This window comes from Haliotis asinina, chromosome 8, assembly GCF_037392515.1.
Source record: "Haliotis asinina isolate JCU_RB_2024 chromosome 8, JCU_Hal_asi_v2, whole genome shotgun sequence".
In the NCBI taxonomy this organism is placed as follows: Eukaryota; Metazoa; Mollusca; class Gastropoda; order Lepetellida; family Haliotidae; genus Haliotis; species Haliotis asinina.
The window spans coordinates 53,971,704-53,995,461 of NC_090287.1; the positions used below are offsets into that span (position 1 = coordinate 53,971,704).

General features: G+C 39.6%; 1 protein-coding gene across 1 annotated transcript in view; it reads right to left on the bottom strand.

The window, feature by feature from the left end:
* Positions 1–4,360: 4,360 nt before the first annotated feature.
* The window catches only part of LOC137293736 (proteasome activator complex subunit 4-like), a 52,938-nt gene continuing 33,540 nt past the window's right edge, over positions 4,361–23,758 (bottom strand). Inside the window, exons 32-45 of the mRNA XM_067824448.1 lie at positions 21,626–21,821; positions 19,741–19,905; positions 19,203–19,307; positions 15,720–15,811; positions 15,056–15,187; positions 14,403–14,554; positions 13,260–13,385; positions 12,754–12,830; positions 11,714–11,842; positions 10,981–11,133; positions 9,981–10,055; positions 9,217–9,423; positions 8,651–8,801; positions 4,361–6,752 (exon numbers count right to left, since the gene is read on the bottom strand). Of these exons, the coding sequence (XP_067680549.1) occupies positions 8,667–8,801; positions 9,217–9,423; positions 9,981–10,055; positions 10,981–11,133; positions 11,714–11,842; positions 12,754–12,830; positions 13,260–13,385; positions 14,403–14,554; positions 15,056–15,187; positions 15,720–15,811; positions 19,203–19,307; positions 19,741–19,905; positions 21,626–21,821 (1,744 nt within the window). The 3' untranslated portion in view covers positions 4,361–6,752; positions 8,651–8,666. The remainder of the gene's footprint in view (positions 6,753–8,650; positions 8,802–9,216; positions 9,424–9,980; positions 10,056–10,980; positions 11,134–11,713; positions 11,843–12,753; positions 12,831–13,259; positions 13,386–14,402; positions 14,555–15,055; positions 15,188–15,719; positions 15,812–19,202; positions 19,308–19,740; positions 19,906–21,625; positions 21,822–23,758) is intronic.

Consider the following 23,758-nt stretch of genomic DNA (forward strand, 5'->3'; position numbering starts at 1 on the left):
CTGGGATTAATATACATAACTATCTTCCTAATTATGCATTACATTTACACTTTTCAAAAGAAATAAAAAAAACCCTACTTTCTATTTGACTTGTTAATCTGTCTGGACACAGACCAATAAAATAAACCTCATGAAGCAAGCCTCAGTGAATGGTGATTCAGTTTTAAGCAGAAGCGTCGCTTGATGAGGATGATTTAAGGATGACTCCGACAAACCAGTTGAAATTATCAGTTGGGATAGTTGAGAGTTTGCCTTTAAAAGTAGTGAAGCCTTGTGTCAATAAGTAGGCACAGTATGATGACTATAGTAGATCTAATTATAGACAGGTAATTATAACTTTCTGCCAAGATCCCTTGTGGAACAGGGTGTCACTGTTCAAAATAACTTTTAGCGCTGAGACAGTTGAGTATAGGAGCTGCCATCATATTAGCCCTGGATGCATTGTTCAACATCATCCACAGCTGTAGTCGGCAAGCAACCAATATCCATATGAGACACCATTGTGACCACACAATGTTCATTTAAGTATTCTCTAACAAGCACCTGTTGCTTGAGACCTGTTCCTATAAACAATTTACTACAATGTCTCAATCACTATTTCCTTTCAACATACATAGGGTATAAATACAGATCTGGCTGGAACAAAGTACTGATTCTATACAGGATGATACACAACTCACAAGGAGAGCACACATCAACAACAGAGCAGAAGCCAATTTACTATACAGGTCTCCAGGTCATTGAGTCACTATCCATGTGACTCCTCCCAGCAACCTAGAGGCAACAATTATATGTCAATGAAAACGCAATATCAAAGACATTTCTTTAAATATACATTACCCAACAAAAGTTTAGACTCACTTAAACTATATAATATGTATATATATGTAGTTACATCAATGATGAATTTCTCACCTAACTTTGTGGAACCAACTGCCAACCCCATGCAGATGAACTGCATGAGGATCATGCATGCATCAAATTGATGAAAGCATGTGCAAATATCTTGCTAAATACTAGATGTTTTTTGGTGTAAAAGTTTGGTAAGAATTCACCAAATTTCAAGGTTCATCATTTATTGTGTCTTGACAAAAATCTTTTCTATGTTACAGATATGTTTTACAATACATCAGTTCGTGTGTAAACAGCACGTATAAACAGTATGGAATATTTCACAAACTCTAGTTTAGAACATTTGACTGAAAATATTGGCTACATTTACACTAGTGATTCTAAACTTTTGATGTGTAGTTTCAGAGACTATATAATATGGTCCCTGGTAGTATACTTCACTTTGGATAAGGACATTTTTTATTCTTATTCCATGACATTCAAAATAGAAACATTTGTTTATTTGATGTTTAACGCCACACTCCGCAATATTCAAGCTGTATGGTGGCTTTCTGTCAATAATAAAGTCTGGATCAGACAAACCAGTGATCAACAGCATGATCATTGATCTACACTATTCGGATATGATGACATATGTCAGCCAAGTCAGGGTACCTGACCATCTGATTATTTGCAAACCAGAAACATATGAAGTATTTTTCAAAACAGAATTACACATTTCACTATACCCACTCAAACCTGTGTAGTAATATATATGAACTATGAAATCGCATGATCAAAATACACGTACAGTGCCGACCAAGAACTCATGCACTTCATCAACAGGATGTTGGATCAGGGGTGATTCACCACCATCTGTATCTTTGAATGCAGATACAATTCATAACAAAACAAACACCCCAAGTACCAACAATGCATAGCACAGCTACAGAAGGGTAAACACTAGATGAATCAACCTTATCTGACACTTGCTCATACCTTGCAGCTTGTGGCAGTGATCATATGACAAGCAGGGTTTTGTTTATATAGACAGGTGGTTAGTCCTGCAAAATACTGAAGACCAAGTTTGTAAACAAAAATATTCATTGTACCTGAATGTGTCTTCAAAGAAACGACAGAAATACTTTAACTGAATAGGTATTGAAGGTTTACAAATTCTGGCATCTCATTTCAAAAGGACTGCCACCTTAGTATTAAACAGAACTTATATCTACATTTAAACATGTTCATATCAAGCCAGGTTTTTGTCATGTAAGCCAGTGATGAGGGAGTTATGTTTTATGTTGAAACTAGTACCCAGCCATATTCTTGCTAACAGTCCATAAGTAATCAAATCTGGAACAGAAAATCTAATGACTCATATCTGACCTATGTATATCATCAAAAAAATAGTAGGGGATAGAAGGGTTTTGCACAAATACACATTTTCCCTTAATTTCTCTTCAGCACCTGTTTCCTCCTTAGCTTCATCATTTGTATTTTATCAATCTTGTAAATCCAACACCTCCTATTTAGTTTTAGTTGTATATTTGGGATATGATGTGTGCATTAAATAAGTCAACAAGCGTGACCATCTGATTAGTTTGTCTCCTCTTGGGTGCTGAATGCTGATACCTCAATCTTCACTGGAGTGATGTTTTTGGCAACCTGAGACCAAACACTTTTCATATACAGACAAGCTTTGTAACACATTATGCTTCTACTGTACGAGAGGACCTTCATTTAGACAATTCAGTTGCTGGGAAATTATCCATGTATAATTGTGGATAACTGTTAAAAGGATAGGAAGAATTATCACCAGCAGAATGGGAGAAGTTTGATTAAATTCTGTTGTGGAAAAAAAAAAACAACAAAAAAAACCAACAAAAGCAAACACACACACACACACACACACACACACAAAAACAGACCAAAACAAAACAAAACACTCTCCCCCCCAAAAAAAAATAAAAAAAAAATCTTTCTTGGAGAAATCTGTGATAGAAACACCATTTTCAAATATTTCAACAATTTAATATTTTACTTTTGATTTTGACAATTAAAAGCAAAGCAAGCTGCCACTGATATCAGCCTTGAACTCCAGTCATCACAACAATTCTTTAATAGGAGTATGTTGCTACAGATAGTGAGGGAAGCATGAGATATTGAAGACTCTCATTCTTGATGAGGCTTAAAGGAAAGCTGCTATCAGGTCGTTCCACTCTTAGAGTAAAGTCACTCGCAGTATTCCGGTGTACTGATAAGCTGTGTTTGGTGAAGTAAACTATAATCTCAACAGCATACCATCAAATGGCTACCTTGTTTTTCATGCACTGTATCTACACTAACCATAAACTTTTGTTCCAGGACAGCTTGGCAAGTAGCATAGTACACAGAGCAGAGCACCTGCACATATCACAAAGGTGATAAGCCTGTGACAAGGTCCCAATCTACAAAGCTTTTGTAATGTTATGATCTTTCATAACCAGTTGCAAAACAGTTTCAAATTTTGCTAGCCATTTGGACTAGCTATGCCCGAAACTTACTACCCACATAATTCACTAACCCGAAATTTTAATGTAGAAACTAAGCCAAATATTACAGAAATGGGCCATTGACTGTCGAAATTTACTGGCCCTACTGGATATTTACTAGCCACTGGCTGGCTGGACAATGCTGTGTCGCACACTGGTCATAACTCTACAGTTTAATATATACTTATGAATGTCATAGGGCAAGGAATGCTTTGTGGATCAGGACCTAGGTCGACCTACTATGATCAATATCCTATGGTGCTGACTCAAACCTGAGGTCTAAAGCCATGACAAGCAGATCCTGACACAGCAAAGGGCAGTAATGGTGTCCCTTCGTAAACTTGACCACCTATGCCCCTCATCCACTCCTGGGCTGTTTGCTAATCTCTATATATCTAACTTTAACAGCTGTTGGGTGTGAATGTGAGTGTGAGTGTGAGTGTGAGACTGAATGTATCGCAGCCACCTAACCGCAAGGTACCAAGAATAAGTTTCACACATAACACCCAAGTGTATGAAACAAGGCCCCTCTGACCGCCTGAGACAGGCTAGTTTTCTGACAGATGGTCTAAATTTACAGCTGGCCATTGGTCTGGTAAAATTTTTTGATGTTCCACACATCTGAGTAAATTCGCCATATCTTGGCGTCGGGTATGGTTAAATCCATTTTGGGCTGGTAACATACTGAAGTTGTTAGCCCTAATGTCTGGCAGGGATTTGGGCTTATTTCATACACTGAATACCCATGATGACAATCAAACCACGGGCCTCTTTTCACAAAGCACAAAAGTGATCGTAAGTCACTAAGGTGACTTAAGAGTCAATGGGAGTTAAGGTTGACCTTAGTAAAAGTTACTTCGTTGAAAGGAGCCCTGTTCTTCTCTGAATCACAGAACCAACCAACAGTCAACAAAACTTCTTCCCTTCAATGAAACGGAATCTGTGTCAACTGAATAACACCTTACGATAACAACAAAATCTGAATCCAAACAAAATGCCTTTCATTTTTTATTAGCTGGCTTACAAATTTATGACATAAAATTCAATGTTGATAATCCTTTTAAAATACTCAACTCTAAGATTAGTACAACAGCCTCAGAATGAGAAAGAAAGAAGTCTTGAGGAGGTACCAATAATATTTGATTTTGTTTTTGCTACAGTTACAATATTCAATGCAATATTCACCTTGCCTCATGAATATAGATAATAACATGCAATAAATTTAAAACAATTGTTAACAGTTTACAGAATAGGAGATGAAAATTTCAAAAGTAATTTGTCTCTCAATTTCAGTTTTGATTTTTCTTTGTTGGTTGCTTTTGTAAACCAACTAAAACATATGAATCCTCACAACAAGATCAAACACACACACAATGACCACTTAGAGGTCAGAGCACTTTGGCCATCACAAATAATGCTGTTTATCATTATTATGATACTCTGAATATGTAACATTACATATCACAGCATTCACATTTGGCCAATATACATAACAGTTCCTCATCATTATTGCAAACCCTAAAAGATCATACAAAAATATTTGTTGGATATATCATGCAACTTTCCTCTGATTCACAGTCTGAAATTCCACTGGAACTGTGAATCAGTCCATTGAGAAATTTGAGAACTAAATGAGGATCAACACTTTTTTTCATCAACAGGAATAGTAAAAGCAGTTAATTCCTGACTCCAAGCTACAGGATGAAGTCTAGTTTATCAAGATGATACAGAAATAAAAACATAGGACTAAAACCACTACACGGGACTGTTGTGGAGTATGGTAAGACTGGCATAGAAGACATGCAGTGGATCAAGGTGCTTAGCCAGACATATAGAGGGTAGACAGGAGTTGGAGTTTGATTTTACATTTCTTTGAACGGTGTTCCACCTGTATCACAGTTTTGTGGGGTCTAAGCAATATTAAATGTTTACTACTCAATACAGAGCTTATAGATTAACGATTTCTAATACTGAACGTTAACTTCCCTGCACTAATCAGAAGACTGAGTTTAGTATTACGCCAAACTCAACAATATTCCTGCTGTATCTGTAAATAATCGAGTCTGGCCCAGAATCCAGTGATCAATAGCACGTGCTTCAATCAATGCAACTGGGATATGATGAGATGTGTACACCAAGTCAGCAAGTGTGATGACCCAATCCTATTAGTCTCCTGTTATGACAGCATGGGTTAGTGAAGATCAGGTCTAACCTGGATCTTCACAGGGTCATCAGAAGAGGAAAATACACATCTTGAACAATAACTTTTGCATACATCATGCACTGTTAGAAATATGTCGGTTTGTTAAGTCAAATACAACCTTGAATTGTTCCGCAGTTATATCACAAAGAGAGTCTTTGGGAGGAAAGCCCTAAGTGTTAAAGTTTTGTTGAAACAAACCATCAGGGGTATAGTGGTAAAATCTTGAAACACAATCTGTTTGAACTGGTAACAGAACACCACAACCACAGGTTTTTGACCATCGCCTAAAACTATTTATTCACAGCCAGTTTCAAACAGCTGTAGATATAAGGCATCAACCTGACCTGGTAAAAGATACATGTGAGACATAGAACGGCTAAGCACCTTGACAACCGAGAACTCATTTCACAAAACTATCATCTCTCTACAGTTACTGTAAGGCTATGTTACACGAAAGGAGTCACAGGGAGATGGTAGCTTTATGAAAAAGATGCTAGAATTCAGCATTGTCATTCATGTAGTAAAACTCTCAATGTGTGGGTTATACCAATATAAAATGTCAGTTTCAATCACCAACAGACTGGATCACAGTACTTCACTTACCAATGATAAACTCACAATAAATGTTTTTCACTTGTCACATTTCTGAACAAATTTAGGACAGTAATTTTGATAAATCATACACCATTTTAATGGTGGCTTGTTGGCTTGTTCATGGGAAATAATTCAAACAGATACAACTTTACATGTTTATATTTCACATGAGTGACATTTCAGCTTTGTACATGAAGATACAGTTCAGTCACACATATACACAATTTTGATAACTGAATAATCAAATCTGACCATTTTCAAGGGATACATTTTGTAACAAGAATGCATTAAAAAGTAATGCCAAAGTGTACATTTTGATAATCCTCCTACCGAGATCTAGCATAAATTGACGACCAACATTTAAATACACACACAAGCGATATCAACAATATTTTGACTGTACTGCACAAGTCACATTACAGGTTGAGTAGCAGTGGAGGTGTGTTCAGATCACACTGCACATTTTTGCAGCATGTTCAACAACATGCACACAAACATGCATTAAAAGCTTGCTGGGCAATACGCATCCTCCTTGACTGCAGGGCTGGTCTGGAAGCAGGTGGTTGAGTGACACCAATGTTATGGTTGACCTTGAAGACAAACATAAAGAAAGAGGTTAGTAAGAATAACTGCTGTTTCATTCTGAGTCTGCAATATTCCTTGTGTTTGGAATCAGAAACAAAATCAACTATCGATTACTGGAGAACTTGTGAACGATTATTGATTGTAATTGATAAATTCCCATTTTTAATGTAATCACCAATTTTAATGTTTTTTTCCCCATTTTCTTTTACTGATCTTTTCTATAACTAATACTGTCATGCAATGAAATGCATGTATGCATGCAAGAGAGACAGTAGAATTGTAATTATACAGTAAAAATGGTTAAAATGTTAAAATGCACATAGCTTTAAGCTGTTCAGTATGTTTGTTCGTGAATAATCATCAAATTTAATTATTTGTTTACTTTAATCAAAAGTGTTATTTTAAACAAACACAATTCTGATTAATTGAAAACACGTCTTACAGAATCGATAACTATTTTTAATTCTTCATTTTGACTGGTTTTCAATTATTTTCAATCATCGAAACACTATATAGTCCTAGTGACAGCAACATGTTACCAATTCAGTCTAGACAAGACAAACTTGCTTCTTTGAGAGGCATTAAGTTGGGTTTGTATGGAAAGATAATATACAGATGACAAATCTTTACTACAGCAAAGGTGATGCTTTAGTGAACACGCTAACACCCTTATCAAACAAGTGATGAAGAACCTACACCAAGAGTTGCTCTCACTATAATAAAGAAGTTGTTCATTCGTATACTGTTATCCTTCCTTATTACAAACTAGTAACATTCACCTAAACAAGTTACAAGCAAAAGCAACTAACCACACCTTTAGGCAATCATGACATCCAATCCCCAAAATCAAGAATACTAACACCAAATCCCCAATTAAGCTGATGAGGTACTACGGACCTTGATGACAAACAACATTAGCGCATGTCAGGGAAACAAAATTTTCAGTTTGTCCTAATAATTTTGTTTATTTTTGTTTAATGCTGCACTGAGCACTATTTCAGCTATATGATGTACACAATCCAGTGATGGACATCATAAAAATTGATTCATAAAAATGGTATACCAATTCAGTGACCACTTGACCCTGTTAGTCACCCTTTTGCAACAAGCAAGGGTTGCTGAAGACCAGGGCCCTGTTTCACAAAGCTCTCATAAGTCTAAGATCTCATAACGTGTCTCGTAACATGTGTAATTACTATTCTGTAACATGGGAAGTACGAATGCTACAAGAACAGTTACAAGATCTGATGCTTATGAGAACTTTGTGAAAGGGGGTCCGGTACTATTGATTTTAAAACTATTTTCAGTAGTAGCATGTGCACATATGAATTTAGAGAGGGTTTTTTTAAGTTGAAAGTGAATTTAGAGAGGGTTTTTATAAGTTGAAAGAACATGTCCCCAATCTTTTTCATACTGTGAATAAAATATGTTTAAACTAAACTAAACATATGAACTACCTTTTAATTATGTTCACAAAATTCATATGCTTGCAGAGGTTATTTGACAGAAATTGCAAACAAACCGGTTTAACATATATGCTGAAGAGCAATAGAAGCGAGATTTTCAAAAAAAGAAAAAAAAAAAAGAAAAGAAAAAAGATATCTCTTAAAAGTAAGCATTCATGTTTATGTCTTCTGTTTAAAAACTTGAAAAAAAAACAAAACAAAGACAGAGTTGAGTTTGTTTTGCTGTTCAGTATACATATAATGTGCTCCCTGCAGAGTTAATGATATAGCAAACTGAACACAATGGAACAAGTAAACAGCTGAAGGTACACAATTTTCCAGTAATACATGTCTACATCATCTTAATTTTAAATTAAAATAGCAGTGATTAAGGTAAAATCAGAATGGGAGGTATCTGTCATTTTACAACTTCGAAGCTCCTATACCTGAGTACCCACCTAGTATGCCACAATGTTATGCATAGTAGTTTGGGGACACCAGCAGGTCGGTGAGAATGACCAGCTGGTCATCGGTGAATTTGAGCTTATGGTCATGCCAGTTGTCGTGATGTGTACGTCGGAAGTTTGATAGAATCTTCTTCACAGACATCTGGAACAGATAGGAATATATATTAATTTGAATATCATTTCATTGCTAAATACACCCTAAGAATTCTTAACTTGGATTGCAGGCAATGTGTTAAGAATGGGGTAAGAAGTTTATAGTGTGATGAATGTTACGAAAATATGGGGTCTGATCTCTTCATTTTCAAAAACTTCCAAGTTCTGCTTTCAATAAGCTGAGTGCGAGTTTGGTTTGAGTTTAATATGTGTGCTGCTTTCAGCACTGTTCCAGCAACACACTGACAAGGGACACTGAAGATGGGCTTTACATGCTGTACACTGTCAACCTACTTATATGAAATGTGGGTGGTATGATGGTCGTCCTACCTCTATTACCTGTCAGTGGTGTGATGGTAGACCTACCTGTATGGGCTGAAGGTGATATGACAATGTCGACCTACCTGTATCGGCTGTGGGTCGTTGACGTGAGGACTCAGCTCCATGAGTACACGAGGTATAAACTCTGGCACCTGGTAGGGGAACGCCTGGACACAGGCCCCTAGCCCCAGGACTCCAGCATGTCTCTGGATCAGGGACTCCATGGATACAGACTCACTTGTCTTCTTTCGCTTTTTCAGTTTTGTGCGACTTAGTCGCTCAAAATGCCCCTAAGAGTATCAAAATCACAACATGAAAATCACTTCCAGTTTTCAAATAAGTTCCAGTTAGTTTTTAAACAGATGAGAACAATAGGAACACTGTCATAGAGCCTGTACTGCATTGTGAGAAAATACAATTTACTAACTCATTCTTATGGGATAGCATTAGCCAAACAACTATCTGATATGCCTGTTTCAATGCCCCTTAAAAAGCATCTAAGAATTTCTCAGAGATGAAAATCCTGAAAAAATGTATCCACTACTCAAACGATATACTCAAATTCAACATTTGTTTGTTGATTTTCTTTGTTATTGTTTAATGTGCACAGAAGTGAAGAAAACTGTAAATAATCAAGTCCTGTGCCAACCTACGGACATAATGAGCATTGATCTCTACACCAAAGAAACATGATGACATGCATTTACCAAGTAAACCTGACAAGCAAACATCAGGAGCCTCCTATGATATACACGGATTCTTAAAGACCAATGCTAACCTGCATCTCATTCTACAAAACAATCTCAGCTCTATGATGACCTGAAGCCGTCACTGGATGTTAACTTACAATGAAATCTTCCTCCATCTCCATGTAGCCACAATGTAGGAGTCCACTCAGAGTCACACTGGCCATCTCACGCACCTACAACACATAAATCATACACTGTAAATACGACTGGAAAACGCCAACATCACTCTCAGAGATATCATCAATACAGAATGTTTCATTCAGCATCAACACAACTTTCCTGACCTGTTTCATTATACGTAGACCTGATAGGTAGTGACCTGATACCGACATTCTGGTCAGATGATAAGGATTAAATCTTGTATCATGTATTGCTGTCAAAACATACATTTTGAGTTAAAACATATACTGAACAGCAAAAGAAATGCAACTGTTCACTTTGGGTCAAGTTTTTGAATAGAAGACATAAACATGAACACTTCATGAGACTTGCATTTCTTGTGCTGTTCAGTATACTTTATTATGCTTCCTTAACAATTAGAATACTTTTCTCATCATTACACCTTTTTCCGTACATTTTGAGAACAATAATTCCAGTAAATGTGCAATAGCTGTACCTTCTGGTTGTAGCTACCATTGGATCGTCCATTTTGAACAATACTGGCATATAGAGGTTCAGATAGTTTCTACAAATTTCTTTTGCTCTACTAAATCTAACTTCGCTTGAAGGTAGACGAAAAGGACACTCTATTAAGCAACAAAGAAGTGGTAGACAGCATGACAAACAACCATTGCTATCATGGTAAAATGAAATATCAACGGATCACAGCTTAACACCATTATCTTTACACCAGTAGCTCATTCAAAAAATAAGGAGTACTTGACGCGTTGTCAGCACTGGTGTCTTGAAGCAATGTTGGATGGGCGAGTTTAGTTTCACGCCAGTTTTCAAGATTTAAGCAATATCACAGCAGGGACACCAGAAATGGGCTTCAAACATAGCACCAATGTGGGGAATCAAACCCCAGGTCTTCGGTGTAATGCTTTAACCACTAGGCTACCTCACCAAGCCTTGGGTTCTATGACAAACAGGACCTACCTCTAGTTGTTCATCACAGATGAGATGCAGCAGGATGTCATGGATACACTGTTTGTGTTCTGGTCTGTCCATGAGGAACATGTTTCCAAACACAACAGCCTGAATGTACCGCAAGATGGCAGCTCTGGCATGCCATGACTGTAAGCCGGCAACCTTCAACAGAGAAGAGCCACTAGATACTATATACCTGTAAATAATACAGAGGTCTTAAAGGCAACTGAACAGATCAGGTCATAAACTGTTTCTTCACCGAGATACTATGCCACAGTATACTATTACCCTCATGAACAATATTCCAACACTGAATTGCGTTTACTGAGGCGTTGAAATGTATTCCAACTATCTTAATGTGATATGAAAAGTGCAATTCATGCTAGTCTCGAATACATATCCCCATGTGACAAGCAAGAAAATGCTGCCAACTAGCAGACTTACAACCTGCAAATTTCAGTGGTCCGAACCAAAATCACAAAAAAAACCCAAAATAAAAAAAAACAACAACAACTTTGACTTGCTGAACCAGGGGTTGTTAGTGTTAGTGTGTTAGTTCACATGAGGCAGCTTAATTCCATCCAATCTTGAACTTTGAACTTGAGCCAACTTATAGCACAGACAAAAAAAACCAACTGGGGATCTATTCTATTTAGTTATTGCATAGTCAGGTTAGATTTCATGAATACATCTCCTGAAAGTGTTGACAGTCTGCAACTTGACAGAAGATGTTATAACTCACCTCCCTGACAGTGGTGAGAGCCACCTGGATATGGTCAGGCTGGATAAGACTCTGGGCCAGACACATCAGCGCTGTGGCACAGTCTGTCTTCAGGTCATCGTCCGTCGACTCACTCTCCAGTGTACAGATCTGCAGTAACACATATCAGTATATAGTTCACTTATATCATTGCTTGCATTCATATTACATCTAAAGACAAGAAGGAAGAGGCAAAGATGGAGGAGCAAAAGAAATGTCATTACAGATAATCATTGCCATGTCATAATTAGTCTTTCGGAAAAATGTTCTAATATGTGTGTATGTGTCAGGGGTTCAAAAAAGTTTTGAAAAGCCACTTGGCATGGGGAAAGTGACTTCAAGAAAGTAACTTGTCCTGACTAATTTTCCACTTGCCCTAACTTTATGACACAATGCGTGATGTTAATGTTTACTGGGCTATTTATCGAAGAGTGATAATTTTACTCTCTGCCAGCTCTACTTCATTATTACTGCGAATTTTAATAGCTTTGTTATGAGCAGATATGAAATGAAATCCAAGATTATTTGCCGTTTGAAACCATAAGTGGAAATTATCTAGTAGCCCTAGGACAAGTAAGATACCATTATTTTATTGCCCGAAATGAAAAGTGACTTGTCCTGGGTGTTGGGCAATGGGATTTTTGAACCCCCGTGTGTATTTGGATTGTCCAGAAGTAAAGCATAGTTTCTGTGTGCTTTTCATCACTTTCACTTTGTCAATTGAAACAATAACATTAACCATTAAAATTCATGCATTCAAGTCAAGACAAAGATAATGATATTCAGTATTCTTATTTGGGTATATTTCCATTGCTAGGGTGAGAATGTTTCGTCAAAACCTAGCTGCCATGGTTACTGCCACTAACAATGGTCGTAGTAAATACAACCATAGAGCAGGCAGGTTCTTGAGAGGCATGTAGAAGACGGTATTCAAGTATAAGACAAAACCTTATGGCTGTCAACATCTACAATAAAGAACCTGGAATCCAGAACACCTTGTCTTATAAAGAGCTGGCACTTACAATTGGCAGAAGGGGGAAGACATCAGCATGTGAGGAGTAGAAAGCCCGTGTGTGGTTGTTCTGCAGCCACTTCATCACTGAAAGAAAACAAGCATCTTTGTACACTGACCTGTGACACATAATGAGCCAGAGAGTTGGGTTTTATGCCACTTTTAGCAATATCCAAGTGATATAATGACGAGGGATGAAACGGATTTTACAAATTGTACCCATGTGTTGATTGACCCCCCAGTTTTTATGTGATGAGTGAACACTTTAACCACTCGGCTAACCCAGCCTCTAAAAAAACACGAAGCAGAATGGGTCAGAAAGATGACATCAAGGTTGAAGGAGGAGGTAATAAAATTATCAGGCTGAGCCATAGATGCATCCAAGGTATAGTGGGGATTTGTTCTGACGTGTGTCCTGGAGATTATCGAGGATGCCAATATGAAAAAACATCAGGGACAGCAAAGGGAAGTAACTGATGCTACCCAGATCAATACCTGATCTGGAGCACATCTCACCTGTTTTACAGAGACGTATCGCCTTCTTCCGGTCATCATCTTCTGTTCCGTTATCCTCCAACTCCATTGGCTCGGGTTTCGTGATGCTTGAGGACGCCACAACAGCAGAGGCTGTGCTTTCCACTTCTACAAAACAAAATAGTTTTAACATACAAGTACCCCAGTGAAGATCAGGGTGAGAACTGGTTTGCATCAACAGGTTGAAGTGGTCAAAACTTCCTAAACATGTCTTGAAACTTGTCTGAACAAATGATCACATCCCATTTCAGTTTGTTGATGCTTATTAATGTCAGTTACTGAATAATTGTCTGGTCCGTGATTTACAGACTGTCACCATACTGTAGGAACATAACTGTGTTTGGCACTTAACAGCAACAACAAGAAGCATTGTCAGTAAGGTGACATATTCCCCGCAGCAAATTATCAAATCAAACATAAAAAGTAATGAAAGTGAAGTTCGTAAGTTAAGATGATGTTAAATGTCAACAGAGCCATGACCAGTCGACCTCATTTGATATCTTGCTCTGTAGGTGTTCAAACACACAAATATTTTCAACACAAACTTTGACCTTGACATGAATGTCTTAGTGTGTGAAACATGCAAAAGCAGTAATAAAGAAATTCCTTATTGAAAAACATTCGAAGGAAGTCTTAAAGTCGATGAAAAATATCCAGTGAATGGTTCTTGAGATATCTTGCTGACAAGATTAACATGCAGTTTAACAAGATGAAATCTTCAAAGTGTTACCATGACCTTGAAAATTATGTGAAGGTCATCAAAATCAACTTGGCCTTGCACCTTCCTTAGATAAACGTTGGTGCTGAATATGAAGAAAGTCCAGTTAAAGGTTCTTGAGATATCTCAATGACAAGGGTAAAACATAAAAGTCCCCTTGTTACCTTGAAAAGAAGGTCAAGGTCACCAAACCTGACTGGGATCAATCTTATACAGTGATGAACCTATGTCCCAAATATGAAAAGAATCTAGTCAATGGTTCTTAAGATATTTCCAAGTCGTACGTACGGATGGAAGAAGGAAGCCTAATACTATATCCCCCACTTTGTGCTAAACGCACAGTAGGGGATAAAGCCCCCCCCAAAACCCCAACAACCCAACCAAAATAAAAGAAAGAAAAAATGTACTTGGCCCATTGTTCCCTGGCTGTTCTGTCATAATGTCCTTGAGCTGCTGGAGCTGTGGAAGGATTTCCTCCAGGAATGTGTGGCGATGAGGAGACCTAACACCGGACTGGGGGCAGATCTTGTAGTCATACAGGAACACATTGCTCAGCACGCTGGAAACAAGTCAGTCAGTCAGTCAGTTCACGCTGTCTAGTATGGGAGCCCGTGAAAATTAGTTTGACATATATAAATTATAATGACCATAATGAATTTGGTTTACATACAACTGACATTGTTGACACATTTCAGTAATGTAGTAAGTGAGTGAGTATGGTTTTTCACCTCTCTTAGCAATATTCCAGGAACATCACAGCTGGGGACTACAGAAATGGGCTTCACACACTGTACCAAGGTGCGGAATCAAACCTGGGTCTTTGGCATGTATTTGTTAACACCAGACTCAGCAATATTCCAGTTACATTGTTGCTCTGCAAATATTCGAACCTGGACCAGACAATCCAGGGATCCCATTGGGGAAAAACTTTCACTCGTCATTTCAAAATACATTTCTTTCTCATTTTATCATAACACATGTGTATCAAACACTTAACACAAAGATATTATATGATAATTCTAACCATAGCAATAAGTCAGTTAATCACCATCCATCATACCTGCCTATCCTGTCCCGTACATTCTTGTAGGGATGAGCAAGATGAGGTTTGAGGTACTCAAGTAGCTGATGCAGCAACTGAGGGACACGCCACTCCTGGTCAATGAGGGCATTCTGCACTGCATACAGACGACTGGCAAGAAAATATATCACAGGAATAACTGAACTGAAAAGATTAAGTCAACAAAAGCAGTGAAACTGTGTCTGCAGTCCGTATGATTGTCTGTTGTTTGGTATTACACCATAAATCTTCTTCATACATACATGACCTAAACTGCTTATTATATCCTTATAATATGAAACCGTTTTACTTCTAATTGACTTTACAAGCACTCTATCTGAAAGATAAGTAAGTTTTGAATACAAAAAAGGAGCCAGTAAATAACAGTAATGGAGCTATCAGACAACCTGCAATCAACTAAAGGCAGGTCAGGGTGGTTGATAGTATCAACAAATGCAAACAGGCCTTCGATCGGTACAACTGGGAGACAACAATTAACACCAAAATCAGCGAGTCCAATTCCTGAAGTTGCGATTCAGCATGGGTTGTTGAAGACTTTCAATTATCAGATGGGTAGTACAATGGTGAGGGCTACCAGCATGATCTGCACTAAAAGTCTACCACAAGGCTCAGCCATGTTATCCTCCTTATACATGAAGCCTACCTAGCATCTCCAAAAGCTCCACCTTCTCCTCTCAGGGGGTTCTCCATCAACATCGTCAACAACCAGTGCAACTTCCTCGGGTCACGGCTTTCCTGGAAAAAATACCCGCATTGTATAAAGTGTGATGTGATGGTATGGTGAGTCTGTAAATACTATCTTTAACAAAGTCACCCAAGTTATGCTCATGCAATACAACAAATCTGTGAAAAAAAACAAAAATGTTTGCACCATATCACAGATAGGAAATAATAATAACAGCTAGTGGTCGACTGCAATCACAGATTGTTAATAAAGTTTAAGTCTAAATGTTTTAGATATTTAAATACTTACCTTACCATAGGTCTTATGCATATCACCTTAAGCTCCGCTTAAAAGAGTCACCGATTTGCCATTCTCTTGAATGGCTACCTCATGTACCCACAAATGTACAGGCATGGAAGCCCCTCCTGTGCAAACACGGACTAACCAAAAAGTTCACTTTTATTGAACAGGTCCTAAAAGCCAAGAGTGGGGAGGTGCATCCAGCGTTGGGAGTGAGTTACCGCTCTATGGTAAGGTAAGTATTTAAATATCTAAAATAGGTAGATTTTAATAATTTTATAACCTGCGTTAGCACAGGTATGCATATGGATTTGACAGTAGGAAGGTGGTGTCAGTCTCCACGGGACCGTCCCACAACACGAAGACCACATGACAAGGGGAATCGGGGAAGACTAACTGAAACGGCAGACTGTCACAGGTAACGCCTGGAACAAGAGACAGATAGTAACCCATGGAAAGGTGTGCGTTATCCTTGAGACCAGAAGGTAAAGAAGTAGTTGCCTAATGGGCGGAAGGTTGGTTGAGCTGCTGGGCAATCACAAAGGACCAAAAGATTGAAGACTCGCCATGTCCACGACTGCTAGATCCTGCAGTTAGTGGCTAGGGTAGACTAGGGCACCCCTCCATGATAGCCGGAATGGTGCAGTTCCTGAGGCCCAAATCTTGTGAGTATTATTGGCTTGAAGGATGAGGAAGATCTAAAGCATCACATGCATCCAAGATGGTCGTATGTAAATTAGTAGTTCCTCAACATCATGGGAATCCTAAGATGGAAGAAAATAGAGGAATAGAGAACACTGCTGGTAACGGACTTTACAGTGGAAAGGTGTGCGCATCCAGACCCTCCCATGACAAGGACATGGCATCTACTACCCACACTTCTGGATCTGGAATGGGAGACACGTACAGAGGGAGTTGATTTTTTAAATGGGGCGCAGTTAGGTCGATCAGGGGAGGGCCCTGTTTGCGGCAAAGCAGGTGGAAGGCTTCCGGATGCAGCATTTACTCTGCTGGTGATTGTTTGCCTAGGTTTGAAAGAGTGTTTGCTAGGACACATTCCTGCATTCAGGAATGTGCCAAGTTCTTGCTGTAATGCTGTTGTCGTCCAGGATACTGGCTAACAGGAACGTCTGCTCTAACAACAGCTTGGATCTGGTCATACCTTGGTTGCGAATCAAGCACACCACCTTGGAATTGTCCAATGCTATCAGAAGTCTGGTGTTTCTCAGCAGAGGCCTCCAGTGTCGCACCGCTAGAACGACTGCTTGTACCTCAAGCACCTCTGCTTGTACCAGCGTAGCTTGGCGTCGGACCACAGCCTGGAGGTGGTCTGGCTGATGAGGTGTGCCCCCCAACCCTGGAGAGACGTCTACAAAAAGTTTGTGAATGTGGACAAAGTGTGTCAAAGAGACTCAGACGCAAATGTTCGACTTGACAATCCAACAGTGGAGGTATGGATGGAGACACAGAGGCAGAAGAAATTGCTGTAACGGCCAGAGCATCAAATGACCTCTGAGCATCAAGTCCTGGGCTGAGGTGAGGAGACCCAAGAGGAACTGCCACTCCCTGAGCGTAAGAGGCTGGGGAAAGACCTCTGCTGGCGAAGCTGAGTATCTTCCTCCATCGATTCCTGGGGAATCACGACATAGTTGGAGTGAGTCAGGAATAAGCCTCCTATGAATGTCAGTTCTTGGGAAGGCTTCCCCCTACCCCTGCTGGGCATCGAAGGAGGCTCCCTGGGTCAGTCCTGCCACAAATGTGTCCTCTGCTGAAGGTGCTATGTACAGACTGCCTTTGTGAAATGTACTGCCGCTTCCCTCTACCTCTACAAGATGACTTGCCACAAAAGACAGAACTCAAAGCTTGAAATGTAGACAGGGACACCTTGGTGTTAGTAAGTTCCGCATTTTCAATATACCATCGGGATCTTATCATCAAACAGGAAGTGAGACGTAAAAGGTCCAGGGTCCAGGAAACCAGAGCGCAGCACAGTGGTTGTCATGGCCAATGCTGCTAGCAGGTGTGCCAAAAAGATGTGAAGAACTTCCTCATGCCATTGGATAAAGTAGACAATGGTCAATCGTCGATGCATCATCTTCTATTAAATCCCAGGCTGCCACTGAAGTCGAAGATGCCAAAGTAGTAATTGGTTTCAGCATTTGCTTAAGTTCTGTCTCAGTTGCGAGTACCTTCGAATCCTGCACACAATAAGACAGAGGAGACTTTGACAGGAGCCTCAGGGATTCATCATGTGCTGCTCCACTATCAGCGAAATCAAAACTATGAATCTTATAATCACCCTTGCATGACTTCAGAGCTTTGATCATCGCAATGAGTGATAATTTAGCGAAATCTGCTTCCAGGGAGGCAAAGCATCAGCGATCTGCAAGTGAGACAGCAAAAGCGAAAACTTAATGGCTTTCGGGTTGTCAGCACAAGAAGATGGAAACCTGTCAGCAATCCAATGGTAGACCGTGAAGGGGGGACGGTAAGTACCCATCCCCCATCATCTGTCTCCTCTAGCATCTTGTAGTAATACAGGGAGAAACAGCATTTGTTCGAATAATCCCATGAAACAGTAGGCGCATCATGCCGCTGACTAGAATTAGATGGCGATGGGCGCTGAAGTACAGAGGATGACTGAGGCTCTTTCAAGGAACTGGATGTAACATCCAGGGAACGTGAACGTAGGTGATGCGGTGACTGGCGAGGGGGCGGCAACCTAAACCTGGACTGAGAATGACATAAGTCAGGGATCTGGAACATCTCTTCCTATTTGTAGATCGCCAGGTGAGTGAGACCTAGATCTAGATCGGCCACAGCGACTACGGCTCAACGACTGTCTGATCTCTTTTAATTGGAGCTTGAGTTAATATGCATAAGATCTATGGTAAGGTAAGTTAAAAATTGCAAAGTAATGGCCATATCACAACCTGATAACATACAAAGGCACTGTGACAGCTTTTAAATAATCAAAGTCTGAGAGACACACCAAATATTAACACCACCAAGCATTCCATTTGAAGGTTTATAATGACACACAAATAAACAGGTGTGATATTGTATCGGAACAGCCACTTGTGACAAGCATGGGGTAACGAGAGCTATGCATTCTTGACCCATCTTCCCATAGATCAGATCAATATTTAGACATGAACTCACAGAAAGACTTGTGTAGAATGATCCCCAATCATCAACTGTTTCTATGGTAATGTTGCTTAGTGAGGTAGCTAGCAGAGGACATGCCCAAGTCCATAACCTCTCCACCTGTGAACATATGTATACAGTTAGTGACTTCAAGAAGCAACATACAAACACCATTACCCATAGTATTTCAAGTCATATCATTCCAGTACTTAGCTTTAACCCAGACAAGCTTACTGTCAGATTTGCAATTGATATGCATGAGGCAAAATAAATCAAAATTAAAAAAAGAAATCAGATCTACATCAAAGTAACTTTCTCAACAAAATATTAAAATAAAAGGTTTCATTAAGAGAATACAGAAAAGGATGACCCAAGACGCAATCTTGTAGTCAAATAGGCATTTTGATTTACAGCTTACCAGTAGCTGTTTTACTATTAACTGTTCAAAACTTTGGAGTTGGTTTGTCAAATCTTGCATGAAATGAAACTAAATGGATTCTAGCACTGTTTGCCCAAACAGGGCAATAAACTTGACTCTGAACGTGACCTTCACCTTCTCAAATGCCCAGTGTTTGCTTCCCCTGATGATGCCGGCTAGAATCTCCATTGCACAGCGTTGACTGCTGTCATGCTTGTCATGACTCAAGTCTCCCATCAGACGCTCAATGTGAGGCTGGAAGTTTGGCAGGAACGTGTCCCCATAGTTTCGGAATAAACCCTGAAAGAAAGGGAAGTAAGAAATCAAGCTGACAGAAGATTATTTTTGTTGCTTTCTCCAACCATTAACATTAATGAGTTGATTTAATGAAGCCTTAACTAGTATTTCAATTACCATATTTTCTAGTACAGACATTCACTATTTGAGAGTAGTTTTGGGAAAACATCTTCAGGATAATATAGTCAAAAACTATAACGCATTGCTTTATGCATTAAATTTACAGCACAAAAATTGTGAGTGAATGGGTATGTGAGGGAGTTTTAGTTTTACACTGCTTTTAGCAACATTCCAACAATATCACGGTGGGGGACATCATGTGGGGAATCGAACCTGGTGAGATGAGCAAACACTTAACCACTCATCTCCCCCATCGCCCCCAAAGTTATCTAAATGTACATTTTGCAGTAGAAACATCTGAACTTTGCATGGCAGAAAAGCTAGTGGGAGATGCCACCCTGGCAAAACCACAGAACACAGTCATGGTGCTGGTAAACGATCAGGACACAATTTCTTAAAACAAACTTAAGTCTGAGTTTTGACATAAGCTAGAGTTTTACTCCAATTTGTCAAAACGCATTCCCAAGAAAGAACTGAAATTGATATTAAACTCAAGCATAGTAGACAATTTGAGTTTCGGGGACAGATTGCTTAAGTTGTCTGGGCATGTTTGTTTTAAAAATGCAGCTGAGGTAAAAATTCAGCTGTTTCAAATTGTCAAACTCAGTTTGAAATGTGAGGAAAAACTTAAGTTTGTTTCACGAAATCAGGGCCAGGACTTAAATAAGACTCACACATCCAGGTGATGACACATCCTAAGGTATGAAGTCTGAACAAGACACATCTGGTTGTTAGTAGAATGAGGCGACTTGTCCCCATTGCAATTTGTTAATGAACCTTAAATCCTATTTGTCTTACTCATAACACATACATAGGTAAACCAAATTTGCTACAGTAAGTTCATACTTTGACCACTTTAGAGCAAACAAGAAGACAAAGTCATCAATATGCCCTGCAATGGCAAAATACTTTTTATGAAAAGGTCAATGAGTAATGATTATGTCAAATATTTTGGTGTGTATATAGCAAAGTGGAAGGAGAGTACTGAATGGTTTAGAAGAAAAGAGCACTACCATGACTTTCAGTCAGTCAAACCTGTTGCCATGGAAATGCCGAAAATATTTTATTCAGATAATACAAAACTACCAAAAGGCACCAGTACACCACCAGACCTATCTATGTGCCTAGTTTGGTGAAGAAATAGTGAACGGTCTTAAATGTATGCTCTGGAAAAGAACATTACCACCCATTTCAGGCAGACTGTAAATCAAGTGGTGAACATCCTAAACAACGATCTATACAACTTGGATACGAGAATGTGTCAACTAGTGTTGAGAATTGGTTAAAATCTCATCACTGATGATTGGTTTATTACATCTGATCAGTCAATCTATGCAACAGGGATACAATGACATCTGTCAACCAAATCAATGAACTTGAGCACTCGATTCTGTTAGTCACCTCTTACGACTTACAAGGGTTGCTGAAGACCAATTCTAACCCAGATCTTTATGTGGCTTTAAGAACAAGTGCGTGTATTTACAAACAAGCAAAAGATCCTGTCATGTGACAAACAAATTAGCTTGTGTCAGTGCTATAATGTGCCTAAGTGCAGGGAATACAAATGACAACTAATAGAATCTGTGATGGTGACAACACTCACCTTAAATAGGACTAGATATTTTGTGCGGAATTTGTCTCTACCCTTCAGTTCCTCCAGGGACAAGAATGAGATGAGTTTCTCTACAAATTCCTTACTAGAGAAACTGTCATATATACACTGTGCTGCCTCATTCATCTCAGACCGGGAAAGCTCCGGTTTGGGTTGCTTGTCATATGGAGCATACACAAGCATTTCTCTGGAGGAAAAAGTATAAAATCATGCATGGTATCCTTTTTAAAATACAAACAGAATGAGTGAATAATGCGTTTGTAAGTATAATAAATAGATTTCCTCATTGATAGTAATATGCAAGTCAGTTTTCAAAGCATCAAATGGTCTTAAAACTTATACAAACCTGTAGAGGTTATGAATTCTTTGAAGAATGTCCTCCTTGGGTTACATATAAGCATTTTTATGTCCATTAAAAATCCCTACGACAGTTGTAACTATTTTGATAATAAAATATTTACAAAACAAAAAACTCGTTTTTGTCTTGTGGGACCACCTTTACAGGGCCCCCCAGGCCCCCTACAGCCAAGAGCAGGTAACTCTGGCCGTCTACCTCGCATCTCACTTTTCATGCTGAACGTATCAGACAGAATGAGGGGAGGCGGGTGGCCGTACCCCAAGGAGGACATTCTTCAAAGAATTCATAACCTCTACAGGTTTGTATAATTCTTTTTCAGAAGAAGTCCTCCTTGGGGTACATATACGCATTAAACAGACTCCCGAAGCAATTGGGAGTGGTATTCTGTCTGACAGCAACAGTCCATTCGATCGAAGTGCAAATCTACAATCACACGGAAATAGAAAAGGCACCGACCTGGTCACCTGACCGCTGATGTCAATCAAGGCGGGGGCGTGACAAAGCTGAGGACCCGCTTGTCAAAGCTTATATGCCCATTGGCTAGAATTTGGGAAATCCCAAATGAGAAACCCCGCCCACCCAAATCAAAGTTTGGAGACCTGGACGTACGGGACACTCGCCAAACTGAACCTTGTCCATACCGCACTAGCAAGCTAAGCAGGGAAATGGAAAGGAAAGTAAGGCACCCAGCCAAAGAGGGCGGGACTAAGAAACCATCACCAAATATCACCGCCGATAAAATGGGAATGGATAGTTACCCAACACCGAGTGCAAACAGATATAGTTATCAAACAAAGCTTAATCAGCTTGAGCAGAACTATTCTGTCTACTGCAGGGAACTGACTGACCGAACCGAGCACACTCTCGTGAGTGTCTGTTCAGTTGGTAATGACGGTTCTGACGTGGCCACTGCTCTCACTGAGTGAGCTGACAACCCCTTTTTGGGGAGATAAGCCTATATGTATATAGACCTTGCAGCCTGCCGATACAATCCATCGGGATGCCGTCTGTGTATCAGTCGGATAGCCAGCCATTCCGCCACCACAACAGCAAAATAGCTGTTTCTCCGTACATAGCAAGGCTATTCTCTTAAAATAACTTTAAGAGGTTTCATAACGTCTAATACACGAACCTTACGGTATGTATTATCAGACGATGCAGGCAGCATGCACCCAGTTAGATCGATAGGCGCGGTCATTCGAAGCGAATGATCGAATTTTTGGGGGCGGTATGAATCCGGTAAGCGAATGCTAACCCGATCCTTATGGAACATAGTAAGATCCGGGTCTGAAAACATGACGTGTAAGTCGCTAACGAGTCCACCAGACGTAACCGCCACTAAAAAGTCATTTTCCAACTTAACAGTTGTAACGACGGGTTGGCCAAGTCATAAACGAGAGGAGTGGGTAACCATTCCAATACTCGAGACAAATTTCACGACCGGACGCAGTCTGTCCACGCCTGCAAGAAAACGCTGTACCCGGGGGTATTGTCCCAACAAGGCACCCTCAACGGGTATGTGGAAGGCTGAAATAGCCAGGGAGTAGCCTCGAATCATAGAAGCGGCTAAGCCAGATTCTAAACGAGACAGTAAGAACTCCAATACTTCAACTACAGTCGAAGAAAAGGGATCAAGAATCCCTCTATTTCCACACCAGCGCGCATAACAGGCTCATCTATCCTCACACTGTACATTCGTGGGATCCGTCCATGAAGCCAGAATTGTGTCTGCAACTGATGCAGAAATTCCGCTCTTTTGGAGACGA